The 14,629-nt window shown below is 37.8% G+C and overlaps 1 protein-coding gene and 1 pseudogene across 5 annotated transcripts in view; both read right to left on the reverse strand.

Moving 5' to 3' along the window:
* The window catches only part of RALGAPA2 (Ral GTPase activating protein catalytic subunit alpha 2), a 322,655-nt gene that overhangs the window by 226,193 nt on the left and 81,833 nt on the right, over window positions 1-14,629 (reverse strand). For all 5 annotated transcript variants that reach the window (XR_009548379.1, XM_060186046.1, XM_060186059.1 and 2 more), the window contains exons 14-16: window positions 12,721-12,832; window positions 6,081-6,318; window positions 1,225-1,389 (exon numbers count right to left, since the gene is read on the reverse strand). Coding sequence is in view for 4 of the 5 variants with exons in the window: in XM_060186046.1 (XP_060042029.1) it covers window positions 1,225-1,389; window positions 6,081-6,318; window positions 12,721-12,832 (515 nt within the window). In the remaining variant the exon portion in view is untranslated. The remainder of the gene's footprint in view (window positions 1-1,224; window positions 1,390-6,080; window positions 6,319-12,720; window positions 12,833-14,629) is intronic.
* The window catches only part of LOC132536841 (translation machinery-associated protein 7-like), a 209,144-nt pseudogene that overhangs the window by 42,781 nt on the left and 151,734 nt on the right, over window positions 1-14,629 (reverse strand).

Raw genomic sequence — 14,629 nt, forward strand, 5'->3', positions numbered from 1 at the left:
GATAAAAAATGTTTAACATCTTGCGAATTTTTCTCAAGTCAACATGTTGAATATCAATTATAATTGCATGGTATTAATATGAAATGTAAGTAGAAACTAGTTACCTTAACTTTTCTTTTGAACTTATTTCCTGACATCACTGGATATAAATTTAATTTTTAAACATTTCTCATTTGGGATTAAGGATAAATGTAGCAAAGCAGTCTGATTATTGGGGTGGGGGAGAGCTAGTCAAGTTCTTCTTAATTCTAACATGCTATAAGGGACAATACAATGCCACGTTAATTTTCAAAAGCAGTAGATTAAAATGCCTCTATCCAGTCTGGAAAACTAAGTGCATTATTCTTTTTGTTAGAACAGTTTGCTATCCTAGGATAAATGCTGTTGAATAAAAATGATAATGCAACTATATAATTACTAATAAACTATTTTCCTGAAGGTTCAAACAAAAGAACTATTTTTTTAAAAACTTCGAGACATACAATTAATTTTCCCCCTCTCATATTAATTGACTAGTGATTTATATGACTACACTTTACTAGGAGTGTACATAAACACCATTCCTACCACCAAAAGACTATGTCCCATCCCACCCACCCACCCCCACCCCCCACCGGCCCAGGAAGCTTGTCTACCCCTCACTGGGTCCATGCTCCCAGAGGGATAGAGAATGGGAAAGCTATCAGGGAAGGGGATGGGATATGGAGATTGGGTGGTAGGAATTGTATGGAGTTGTACCCTCCTACCCTATGGTTTTGTTAATTTATCCTTTCTTAAATAAAAAATAAATTTAAAAAAAAAAAGAACTATTTTTTAAAAATCTATTCTGCACAAGTATCTCACTCAATACTAAATCTCAAGGGTTTCCTTGCCTACTCCAATAAGAGCTTAGGAATTTAAAAACAAATTCATAAACCTATGATCTGAAAATAACCAGGAACTGGGAAGTGGCACACTTGGTTAAGCCCATGTTACAACTGTTCCCCCTTTTATTTCCCCTCTACTCCCTTCTCCCCTTTACTTCTCCCTTCCCTCTCAGTTTCTCTGTTTCTGTCCAATAAACAATAAATAAAATATTTTAATAAAAGAGAACAGTAAGAAACATAAGAGAAAATTGAAAGGCAAAGCAATCTCATTTACCAAAAGGTCTAATACTTAAGTTCTGACTGAAATTTAAAAAAAAAATTTCAACAAAACATTTTGTATTCCTAAAAAAAGTCTTACCAGTTGCTTTTTGGCGAACAATATTTCTTGCTTTCTCAACTCCTGGTGCCCCAGATGTGGTAGCACTCCTAAATCGCATGGGCTCAGTCACATCTGGATGGCTCCGCCAGCTGAGAGAAAATGATCTTCCCACAGAGGCTCCTTTTTGAGAATCCAGAACACAGCCTGGTAAAAGATAAAGCAAAACAAGTAGCGTAAAAGCTTAACTCATTACTATTTCTTTCATAGTTTTTGACTTACTCACATATGAGTCATGTTAAATTTTCTGTTGCCAAATAATTTTTCAAGCATCTTCAACAATAATGAAAATAATCATAACCTCATAGTGTTTACTCCAATACAGAAGAGATTCTTTTTTTCTGTTTCAACCTCAGTGTCACTTTATTAAGGGAATGCTGAATTACAGAACTGTTGTTACTGCAAGATGAATATCACTGTATTTCACTCTGCCAGATCAGCATCCTGTGTTTAGATCCCCAACTTCCACATATGCTTTTGCCTCCCCACTTCTGAATTCCAAATTTCAAATTTACTGTAATATACTACAATCTATTGAGGTTCCTCCCTTTATTGTCCTTTGCTTTGTTTCTTAATGTAGTGAGATCACTCCATTTTCTTTCATTTTTGGCCCAATTTCTGTATGTATTTTACCTATTGTCTTATAAGCACTTACATGAGTCACTTCAAAATATTTTTAAAGATATATAGATAGATGGATAGAGAAGTGAGCACTGTTTGGTTCTGACTTATGGTATCATATATTGAACTGGGGACTGCTAGAGCCCCAGACATATAAATCTGGTGTGTTACAGACTGCACTATCTCCCTGGACCCTTATGTAACAAATTAAGAGTGCAGTGAATTAATCTAAGAACTGTGTCACAGTCTTAAAAAAAAAAACAGCAATGACGACCAGCTGCCTAAAATACAGTCCCTTTTAGAAACTTATTTCTGATGTTTTCTAACATTGATCTCACTACAAGTATCAAAATAAAATTGTTCCTATTTTATTGAGTATAATTAACATGTACACTAAATAAGTTTAAGGTATACAGTATGATGAGATATATGTATATATGTGTTTACATGTCAAATGACTTATACTATGATGACAACTCTTCGTTTGGATGCACTCTCTAAACAACTTTCAAATCATGTATCAGTGTTAACTATAATTATCCCCAGTACAATCTTGTAATTGAAAATTTGTACCTTTTTTTTTAATTTTTAAAAAAGTTTTATTAGTGGGAGTTGGGCGGTAACCCAGTGGGCTAAGCGCAGGTGGCTCAAAGCGCAAGGACTGGCCTAAGGTTCCCGGTTCGAGCCCAGGCTCCTCACCTGCAGGGGAGTCGCTTCACAAGCGGTGAAGCAGGTCTGCAGGTATCTATCTTTCTCTCCCCCTCTCTGTTTTCCTCTCCTTTCTCCATTTCTCTCTGTCCTATCCAACAGCAACAACATCAATAACAACTACAACAACAATAAAAAAACAATGGCAACAAAAGGGAAAATAAATAAATATTAAAAAGTTTTATTATTGACAATATTGACTTACAAAATTATAAGATAGCAGGGATGTAACTGCACTATTCCCACCACCAGAGTTCTGTATCCCCAGTCCTCCTTTCAACTTTCCCACCACCAGTCTGGTAACCACAATCTGATCTCTTTTATGAGTTCTTTTTTTCTGCTTGCTTTAAGAGTTTGGCTTCGTATGTTAACTCTCTTTTCAGTCACCAGGTTCCAGATGTCATCAGGATGCCGGCTAGGCTTCCCTAGACTGAAGACCCCACCAATGTGTCCTGGAGCTCCGCTTCCCCAGAGCCCCACCCTACTAGGGAAAGAGAGAGGCAGACTGGGAGTATGGACCGACCAGTCAACGCCCATGTTCAGCGGGGAAGCAATTACAGAAGCCAGACCTTCTACCTTCTGCAACCCACAATGACCCTGGGTCCATGCTCCCAGAGGGATAGAGAATGGGAAAGCTATCAGGGGAGGGAGTGGGAAATGGAGATTGGGTGGTGGGAATTGTATGGAATTGTATCCCTCCTACCCTATGGTTTTGCTAATTAATCCTTTCTTAAATAAAAAAATAAAATAAAAAAAATTTTTAAGTCTATATTATGAGTGAGATTATGTATTTTCTGACTTAGTTAACAGCATAATGCCTTCAAGATTCATCTATTTTGACACAAACAAAAATATTTTCTTCTGTTTACAACTAAATAATATGCCTGTGTGTGTGCATGCAGTCGTATACTATGTAAGTATATTTCAGTTAATAATGAAACACCTGTATGACAGTGGTCCCTGCAATTCCTGCTACCTAAGTGATGTCATAGTCTACACTGCCAGTGCAGTACAGGATCAGTATATCACAGATGACCCAGCTACAATTCTGAGATTGCTATGCCAGTGAAACGGGCAGGCCCTGTTTAGAGAATAGAATGTAATCGCTGGCATTCACACAACAATGGAAGCATCTAAAGCAGAAAGGCTTTACCCACTAAGTGTCATGTGACAAAATAACACATTTTTATCCAATTGATTTTTCAGTGGACACTTAGGCTATTTGCACACTTTTGCTATTGTAAGTAATGCTGCAATGAACATAGGGTGGATAGAAGGATGCTCTTCAACATAATGGTTTGTATATTCCCCCCCTCCTTTCTGATATATAACAAGATTAGAACTACTAGGCAATATTTTAAATGTTATTTTATTTATTTATTTTGATAGGGCAGAGAGGTTGAGAGGAGAAAGAAAGGCAGCTGCAGCACTCCTCCACCACTTGTGAAGCTGCCTTCATGCAGGTACAGGCCAGATGCTTTACCCCAAGTCCTTCTGCATGGTGATACGTATGCTACCACCGAGCCTAGGACATTTTTCAAAATAATTTGCTTTTACTTAGAGATATAATAAAGCTAAACAGCTCCCATATGAAGAATTTAGCATTTTCATGCAATTCCTAGAGTGTCAGCAGAATGCGTTTTAATAGTACTGTATCTTTTTCTGTTTTTATTGGGAGGTTAATGGTTTACAGTACAATTGTTAGCACATAGGTACAATTTCAAATCTCACCAAGATAGATGTCTACAAAACACTCTCACTCCCAACTTAATTAATTTCCTACCATCAAAGTTGCCTCTCATTCCAGCCCCCTCTTAATCTTCCCTCCCCAGAGTCTTATGCTTTAGTCTAATACACCAAACTAGTCCAAGTTTTACTTTGTGGTTTCCCTTCATGTTCTTGCTTCTTAGGTTCTGCCCATGAGTGAGATCATCCCACATTTATCCTTCTCTTTCCTGCTTATCCCATTTACATGATTCCTTCAAACCCCATGCAAGATGAGATGAAGAAAATGATTTCATCATTTTTAATAGCTGAGTAGTATTCCACGGTATGTATATTTATTACAATTTTGTTAGCCACTCACCTGGTGTTAGACATCTAGGTTGCTTCCAGGTTTGAACCACTTCGTCTCACCATACAAAAATGCAAACTTCAAATGGATTAAGAATTTGGATTTATCAACAACAAGGCAACAAATAACCCCATCTAAAAATGGGGGGAGGACATGGACAGAATATTCACCACAGAAGAGATCCAAAAGGCCAAGAAACACATGAAAAAATGTTTCAAGTCTCTGATTATCAGAGAAATGCAAATAAAGACAACAATGAGATACCACTTTACTCCTGTGAGACTATCATACATCAGAAAAGGTAGCAGCGCAAATGCTGGAGAGGTTTTTGGGGTCAAAACCTCTCCAGGTTTTGGGGTCAAAACCTCCTGCACTGCTGGTGGGAATGCAAGTTGGTCCAACCTCTGTGGAGAACAGTCTGGAAAACTCTCAGAAGGCTAGAAATGGACCTACCCTATGATCCTGCAATTCTCTCCTGGGGATATATCCTAAGGAACCCAACACACCCATCCAAAAAGATCTGTGTACACATATGTTCTTGGCAGCACAATTTGTAATAGCCAAAGCCTGGAAGCAACCCATTGTATATATATATATATATATATATATACCACAACCCAGTAAGTTGTGGTATATATATATATATACAATGGAATAGTACTCAGCTATAGAAAAATGGTGACTTCACCGTTTTCAACCGATCTTGGATGGACCTTGAAAAATTCATGTTAAGTGAAATAAGTCAGAAACAGAAGGATGAATATGGGATGATCTCACTCTCAGGCAGAAGTTGAAAAACAAGATCAGAAGTGCAAACACAAGTAGAACCTGAACTGGAATTGGCGTATTGACTCTGGGGTGGGTGGGTGGGGTGAATACAGATCTAAGATGGATGACAGAGGACCTAGTGGGGGTTCTGGGAAATGTTATGCATGTACAAACTGTTGTATTTACCACTGAATGTAAAAGATTAATTCCCCAATAAAGAAATAAAAAAAAAGAATTTGGATTTAGAATTGTGCTGTATCTTAACTGAACTTGCTTGGTTTTACCACTTCTCAGCTATATAACCTTTTAAATGAGCCAACCAGTATGAACTCCGTGTTCAGTTTCTTTGGCTATAATTAGATAATAATATGTAATTACTGGCTACAATGAGGCAAAAGATATAAAAAGTGTTGATCAGATTATCACTACTCTTATTATTGACAGTGGTATTGTTACTACTAGTAGTGCAATAATTCCCCTTCTTCTCCAGTCTCTTCAGAAACTTAGTTCCCTTGTTAAGGAACAGAACACCAGAAATACAATTTAATGCTGCCATTGAAAGTATACAGTTGGTTTAGTTCAAAGTTTATACCTAACAGTCAGGATGTATGAATATACTTACCTGCTCTCAGACATGTAAAGTTACCCTGTAAGAGTGGTTAAATACCTTTGCCACGTTGTTTCTTTTCCTTCTGCTCACTTAATTTGTCCAGAGGTAGGTTTGTCATCTCTACTCCATAAACAGTTCTTGCAAGCACTACTGTCAAGGAATCCATGATGTTGGCCCACTCGTTTATGAGTTCCTCCCATTCCGTAAGGGAGGAGAGCACACCAAGAAAGTCATCCCAGAGCTCTCGTGAAATGTACACACAGAGGTTTGCTCGAATCCATGCCACAATGAGCGTCTAAAACCAACCAACCAACAAGAAAATTCAATCCCTTTCATTAGAAAGAAGTATAGTGTTCAATAAAGTATCTCAAAGTTATTAGTAAAATGAAATCAAAATAAACATATTTTGGGTCACTGTTTATTTAATTTAAAAATTATCTAATTAGCTGTGACCAATATTTGAACTACTATAAAATTACAGATTATGAACAGAGCTACTAATTCAAAATTACTATTATAGCAACTGTGGCATATTCTGACTAAAATCTGAAAGGGAAAAAAGTCTCAACAGAAATTATTCAGTCTCCTGAAACAATTATTGCCTTCTCTATAGTAGCTACCTCAAACTTCCATATACTTATCAACTTCTGCCTGATATTTTCGCAGATGGGTTGACTGGAGATTTCAGAGGAAGAAAAATCAGTACACATAAGTATTCTTAACCTCTGGTCACAAAACCCTTTCATTTGCTGGTTCCTCATCCACTTATAGGCAGTAAATCAGAGGAACTCCTGCTCTTTTATTGGGATGTTGGAAAAGTGATGATATATTTTTCTCTGTAAAAATGTGCCATAACGTTTCCTTCCTTCCTTCCTTCCTTCCTTCCTTCCTTCCTTCCTTCCTTCCTTCCTTCCTTTTTTTCTTTTTCTGCCTCAAGGGTTATTGCAGGGGCTTGGTGTCTGCACTATGAATCCACTGCTCCTGGAGGCCATTTTCTCCATATTTTTGCCATTGTTGTTATTGTTGCCATTGCTGTTGTTGTTGGATAGGACAGAGAGAAATTGAGAGAGGAGGGGAAGACAGAGAGGGGGAGAGAAAGACAAACACCTGTAGACCTGCTTCACTGCTTGTGAAATGACCTCCCTGAAGGTGGGGTGCCAGGGGCTTGAACTGGGATCCTTACACAAGTCCTTGCACTTCGCGCCAGGTGCGCTTAACTGGTTGCACTACCGCCTGGTCCCATCATGACTTTTCCTACAACCCGATACATTTGTGTCCTGCTGTGCATAGGACCTCTTAGTTAGTCTCTGTTTCCTTAAGCCAGTCTCTCTTTATGTTCAGCCTATCCTACTTCTCCAGTTCTTCTACCTTGACATTTAAATAAACTCTAATTCTTCATCTTAAAACAAAAAGTTCCTCTGAGTCCAAATTCCTACTCTAGCTAGAACCCCTTCCTTCTGTTTCAAAGCCTAGGTTTCAGAAAGAACACTTCACACTCACTCCATGTGTACTTGCTGTTCTCTCAGTTCAGCTTATTACTCTTGCCCTATCTCTTGTCTACCACCTTCACTTTCATGGCTGCAATTATCATTTGTATGCTATTCAATTTTGAATCTCCATGTTCATTCCAATTCTCTTTGCTGTTTTTCTGCTTACAAGACAGTTCTACCATGTGCCCTGCAAGGCACCCTTAACACAGCATAATTGTAAAATATAATTCAATTGCTTCCATGATATTCTTTTTTGTTTTACATTTATTTATTTATTTATTTTGGATACAGACAGAGAGGAATTGAGAAAAGAGGGAGAGACATTAAGGGAGAAAGTCACCTGAAGCACTGTTTCACCTCTTGTCAGTTCCCCCCTTGCAGGTGGGGGCTGGGGGCTTGAACCCAGGCCCTTGTGCACTGCAACATGTTTACTCAATCAGGTATGCCACTATCCAGTCCCTTTTCATGATACTTTTTTTCATTCCTGACATGGTCGCTTCTGCTCCTACAGATCCTATGCACATCCTCTTCCTTCCCTATCTTTGATTTTTTTTTTTTTTGTCTCTTTAACTCCCACACATTCCTCTGGTCACTAGGACATCCCTTTCTCTGAGTTGCTTCTAAGTAGGCTGGAGTCCCCCACTCTGCACTTCTGCAAACAGAGCACTCAGCACTCCTCTCCTGATGAGTCTCTTCACTTCAGTGTCCCTCTTCTGTAAGACAGTTATGCCTATTTCCTAGATATCTTCCAGCTTTGAAACTGCCTAGTCCCTTACCTCTGCCAAACTCTTCCACATTCTTTAAAACTCAAGTCAGCATGTATATCTCCTTTGAAAGAAGTGCCAAGTGTATAGTCAAATTCAACTCAGATGAAGTCAAATGTTTTCTGGATTTTAATAGAGGGAATCATTATAGCCAAAACTCTTACTTCTCTGATCTGCTGTGCGAGCTAAATGCTTTTGCTAAGGTGACAAATTGAAAGACAAGAAAGTGGGGGGGGGGGCTTCCACTGTCATGAGTTGTCCTGTGCATGAGTCTCCAAACTTATATGCCAATAAAAAAGGACAATTTTTTCTTTGTCATAGACATAGGAAGACTCTGTTCATCTATATTTAGAGAAATATGTTATAACCTCTTGAAAAATCCTATTTAAAGCAACAGGTCTGTTCTCTTTCAATTCATGCATATATTTTTCAAAGTAGTAAAAATGTCAAAGCTGAGTTAAATAGTAAAGAATACTGAAAACAAGATTTTAAACATTCATACTTAAAATTCAATTTTAATATGATTTTAAATTAAGGATAATACAAAAGAAAAATTTTAATTTAGTTGCTATTCTTACTTTATTACATATTTTGTTATGACTAAAATGCTGGCTTCTGTTTGCCACATTCTTATTCACAAAATGAAATTGAGGTAATTACCATAAGGTGCATATATGCAATGAAATTAATAAATACTGGGAGTCGGGCTATAGCGCAGCGGGTTAAGCACAGGTGGCGCAAAGCACAAGGACCAGCATAAGGATCCCGGTTCGAACCCCGGCTCCCCACCAGCAGGGGAGTCGCTTCACAAGCGGAGAAGCAGGTCTGCAGGTGTCTATCTTTCTCTCCTCCTCTCTGTCTTCCCCTCCTCTCTCCATTTCTCTCTGTCCTATCCAACAACGACAACAACAATAATAACTACAACAATAAAACAACAAGGGCAACAAAAGGGAATAAATAAATAAAATAAATACTTAAAAAAAGAAATTAATAAATACTACATCAAAAATAAAATCTTAGCAGAGTATGGAGACTAGCAATACTACTAGGACTCAGCCTCATATCTGGCTACAGTATTAACTTTTGGTTTAAAAGCAGATGTTTTGATGTGGCTTCTTTCAGCACTAAAGCAACGACATAATAATGACTTCCTACAATTTAAGAAATTTACCTTTGCAACTCTTATAAAGAAATAAGCAGACCCACTATAAATCAACATCATAATTTATAACATACAGCACAGCAAAATCACAAAATAAAGTTAGCTAGCATGTGAGCATGTCACCTGCCCTCTTTGCTCTGTCACTAGCTTGGTTTGTGACCTGGGTAGCTCCCTAGGATTTTCTGGAGTCATTAAAAATTACCAAGGTTCTTCCAGCACTGCAATTTATGTCTCATCGAGTATATTTTAGCAAAACAGCTATAATGTAAACTTTAATTTATAAACCACCGCCTTTCTTACTTATGTTTCCTAACCAATCTCTTTCTTTGTTCAGCACACTTAGGGTACTACATACTTTAAAAATAATAGCTCATTCTACAAGAATAAGAACCATAGTCCAAGTTTCCTGATCTAATTTCAGAGCTTCAGGTATAAGAGCATATTTACCATTGATAATAGATTCAAAACTTAATTTTTGAAAATCACCATTATTTAGTAAATATTTAAAACTAAATAAAACTCAAATAGCATTTGGAGAAAATTTGCCGATCCAAGTTACTACTGACAAAGAAAACTAAATACCAAAGGAAAAATGAGGAAACAAAATATTAAAAGAATGACAGCAACTCAAAATTTCCTCCCCTCTTTAAAAATCCAGTATCTGGCAACTATAGATCATCTACATGAACAAATGAATACTAATGAATGGCACATTTTAATATCAGGGTGGGACTAAGTTGATGACCACTTGATTACATGGCAGCTCTGTCCAGACGTTTCACATTTCCCCAAGGACTTGGGAGGTCAACAGATGATCATATATCCCTTGTGAGTTTGCTCTGATTCTTACGACAATTCTGCAAGGTAGGAGAAATCCCTCCCACTCTGACAGATTGGGGAACAAACTAAGAAAGATGAAGTGATTTGATCAAGGTTGCACAGTCAGAAAGTGCCAGAGGTGTGATCAGAACTCAGAATCTAATCCAACCTCACACATCTTCTATTATTTTATAGTTAATTCTTTTAAAAATGTATTAGCGATTTATGGTTATAATTAATATATAGAATTAATATAAATGATATTATAAGATCACAGGGAATAAGTTTCACAATTTATTCTTAATTTAAAAATTCTTCAGACTTTTCCCAAAATCCCAAAACCAAACAGCACAATGCTCAAAAAACTCTTGCTTAATTTAAAGAGTGGCAAGATCTCGCTCTGATTCAAACACATAAAATAGGTCCAGGGCCAGGCAGTTGGTGAAAGAGGACCAAGCACCAGCCAATCTAGCCTGATTTTAGTCCACCACTTGACAGCCTTGATTCCATCAGGACTAGGAGTTATGGAAATGTTGACAGTGAGAGGCAGAATAAAGTGAATGCAGTGCCTCCGTGTCTAGGGTAGCAACTACCACCCTCTAGAAGAGAACACAGTAAAGCTGGAACTATGCATAAAGATGTGTAGTGCCACTTATTATACCTAATGCCTAGGTAAGCAATAAAGCAAATGTGTTTATGGTATTTGGAAGGAATATAATTATGTGCCTACACTTTCTGTGGCCTCTCATATATTTTTCATCAAGCCAAGATTACCTAATTATACTAATTTAGTATGATATTAATAATGACAGGTCCTTCTCTGCTACACAAGAAATACTTAGTTTTTTTTTTTTTTTTTTTTAAGAAACAGATGGTACCTATATTTTAGCTCTGCTCTTCACTCCCTCCAAAAGCACCTTCAAGTCCAGAAGAGAAGTCCTCCCTGCATTTATCATTCCCAGCTCTTAATTCATGGGCTTTCTCCTACCAAATTACTGCAATGCCTTTATTTAAGTAGACTACTACATTTTCCTACATGCCCTTTAGTGTGATCTCTTTGAGAAATGCCACATAAATTAAAAACCTCCCATAAATATTAGTGATTTCCAGAGAAATGTTGTGATAGGCAACCTCCCTCTAGACTGACAAAAACGTCCACTTGCCAAGTAAGTACTGGATGATTTGCTTTTTCTCTCCACTCTCAAGCTGATAAGAGAGTGTTCATATTCTTGACCCTTTTTACCATATGAGATATAAGAACCACAACTCTGTCCTTTGCTCTTTGTTCCCTCCTAAGTTCAGCCTGGCACTCCTAACCTTATGTAGGACTTCACTCTTGTCTGTATTCCCAAATACCAACTCCTGTCCTGGACTACCCCCACAGCCAAGTAAACATCATTTTATTGTTGTTGTTTTATTTTTTTTTTAAGTCATGGTCTTACATGTGTGTGTTCTCACTGTTCCAGGCTGCTGTTTTTCATATATATATATAGAGAGAGAGAGAGAGACACACACACAATCAGAGAGGGAAAGAGAGATATCAGTATTTGGAACTTCCTTCAGTGTCACAGTATCTCCTACATACTGCTGGGGCTCCAACCTTGGATTGCATGCACGCAAGATACACACCATATTCAGTGATCTATCTCTATGATCCAAACATACTTTAATGCCATCATCTTAAATCCTGCCCTCTGCACATGCCACTCATGCCACTCCAGCTAGCTTGCCCCCCTACAAAGTTTTCACTTTTTTTTTGCTGACTCATTTCCCATCTCTCATTTTTCTCCTTCACCCATTCCAATTGTGCCTGCGTCTAAGAATAGTCTCAGCCACCTCAATGCCAATGGTCATCTAGCCATTCTGTTCTTATCCAAATTCTTCTCTTGGCATATAAGACACATGCCCCTTTTGTTTCCCTCCTAGTTCACTATTTTCTGGTCTTGTGTTATTTTCCCTCAGTTTCTTTGACTGGATCATTTTCCTCACCAACTACAAGAATGACCTTCTTTCTATGACATATGTTCTCTGCCTAGGTGATCTGATCCTGCCCTGTGGCTTTCAAATTGCCTACTATAGGAATGATTATCACTTTTTTATTTCTATCAAGAGTTTCACATGTTCCCTAACCTTGTCCGTATTCCCATGTTTCCATTCCTTAACTCTTTAAATCCACCAAGACAATTACCTCTTACCATCTTCCTGATTTCTACCAATTTCAATGTAATGAAAGAGGCAGCAGATGCGGGAAATGAGGTTGGAAGGCTGAAAGCAGTCCAGCACTACTTGTATGGCATATACAACAATCCTCTTGTCAAAATAAAAAATATTTTCTGATTCAATATTTAGAAATGTAAAAGTTAGTTTAAATTTACTCTTAAAAGTCTAAAAGATTCCAACTACTTTGCCATGAAATCTGATTTGTTTCTTTCACTTGCAGTGTTTTAATAAAAAAGACTTACCCTAAACAGTAGCCCTGCCAAGCTCTGTGCAAACAAGTCCTTTATTTGTTTATCCTTTGGCTTCTGCATGACAGCTTCTGTTATCCTGAGTAGTATTTGTAACATCTGTTCCCTGGGTCACCCAAAAAAAAGTTCACATTATTAATCACATCTCCAAAGCACTTTAACTTACAGGTACACAAAATTCTCCTAAGAATTCAGTAACACTGATAATTATGTGGTACTCAAAAGTATTAAAAATATGGATTCCAATTACATAATGCATACCACATTTAATCTAAATAAGCTACCTTATGCTACAGCAGTTCTAAAGATATGTTTCCTATGCTCACATCAGTAGGCAAGATAAAGTAGACATCCCAATCCTATTTTCTCCACTTGCAAAAAAGGGAGGCAAGACTGTTTAATGTAAATGTGTCAGTCCCATAATGGTACTTAATGAACGGTTGTGCCTATCTGAACACTGATAGCACTCTTTAATTTTCATATGCATCATTTTACTTAGCCCATAAGTAAGACAGAAAATAAAATTGCCTTTCTATTCCTCACTCTCAGGAAATACGTAGCCAACATCACAATATGACCGTGCTCCACAATACTAACACAGGTAGGAGAGGTTTGAAAGGTTATCATTGGACCTTAGAGGCATAGTGCTTTGCCCCTCACAGAAGGAGGTTTTATGATTAGGTCTTTGAAGAGTATAAATTGCTAGAGAGGAAAACAAAAACCACCATTGCTGACTATGATAATAATTAAGTCCTTTACAACAGCCAAAGGACTTTTTTTTTTCCTTTCTTTCTTTTGGTTAAGTTACAATATTTATATCACAATAGCTCCTTACTTTTTCCTTTTCCTAGATTCTATGAAATGGAGAACATAGCTGTATTTTGTATATAACAGAAGTTTATCTGCTCTGAGATGAGGGGAAGACAGAGGGGGGAGAAAAAGACAGACACTTGCAGACCTGCTTCACCGTGTGTGAAGTGACTCCCCTGCAGGTGGGGAGCCCTGGGCTTGAACCGGGATTCTTACGCAGGTCCTTCCGCTTCGCACCATGTGCACTTAACCTGCTGCGCTACTGCCCAACTTCTACCATGGTTCCTTTTAACTCCTCCTTAGAGGCTTTATATGCTAACTATTCATCTTTATACACTTTTCCATACTACTCTTTAGTGGTAAAGTAGTCTGGTCCAAGTCAAATAATGAAATCACTAAATGATAGTTCCTTCAAGCTTTTCTCATATTTCTGCTTATCTGAACAGTATTTTCTCCTAATGTGACATTGAATCTCATTAAACTTCTCATGGAAAAATAAATGACCTTTACAGATGTCCTGCCTTATTTGTAGTTGACCTCATTTGATTTTTGTCCTGGTGTTAACTGTTGGAATACATTTTCACTGATTTTTTTTTTTCTACTATGGATTCAGGGAGCACAGAAAGAAGGATTTTTTTAAAAGTCTTCAAATGTGGAATTTATATCTTCAGTGATGGTAGTTTCTGTATCAGTGAGGTCTCCACATGAACTTACTCCTTTGACCCTATCTTCCCTTCATCTGTGAAAGGGCTGGACTTAATAGGCCTGGAGCCACTGACAACCTAGACGTGTCTTACTTCTACGATTTTCACCAAAGACAGATAATCTTCTTCCAAAGTATCTTTAAAGCTAACTGAAGGACATCCAGAGTGGATATCCTGAACACAGACTTTGGAGTGGGATCCCCAAAAGATTCCCAGTAGATGCCAATCAGTGCTGGTCCTCAGAGGCTTCAGCAGACTGAAAGTTAACTGAGAGAAAGCTGAGAAGTAGCTAGTCAGCCAGGCCAGCACTGAGGACCATGACTGGGCAGGAGGAATGTGCAAAGGTCAGAATGAAAAGACATTTATTTCAAGGGTAGAACTGAGGCTGC

This window comes from Erinaceus europaeus, chromosome 1 (assembly GCF_950295315.1).
Source record: "Erinaceus europaeus chromosome 1, mEriEur2.1, whole genome shotgun sequence".
NCBI classification, from domain to species: Eukaryota; Metazoa; Chordata; class Mammalia; order Eulipotyphla; family Erinaceidae; genus Erinaceus; species Erinaceus europaeus.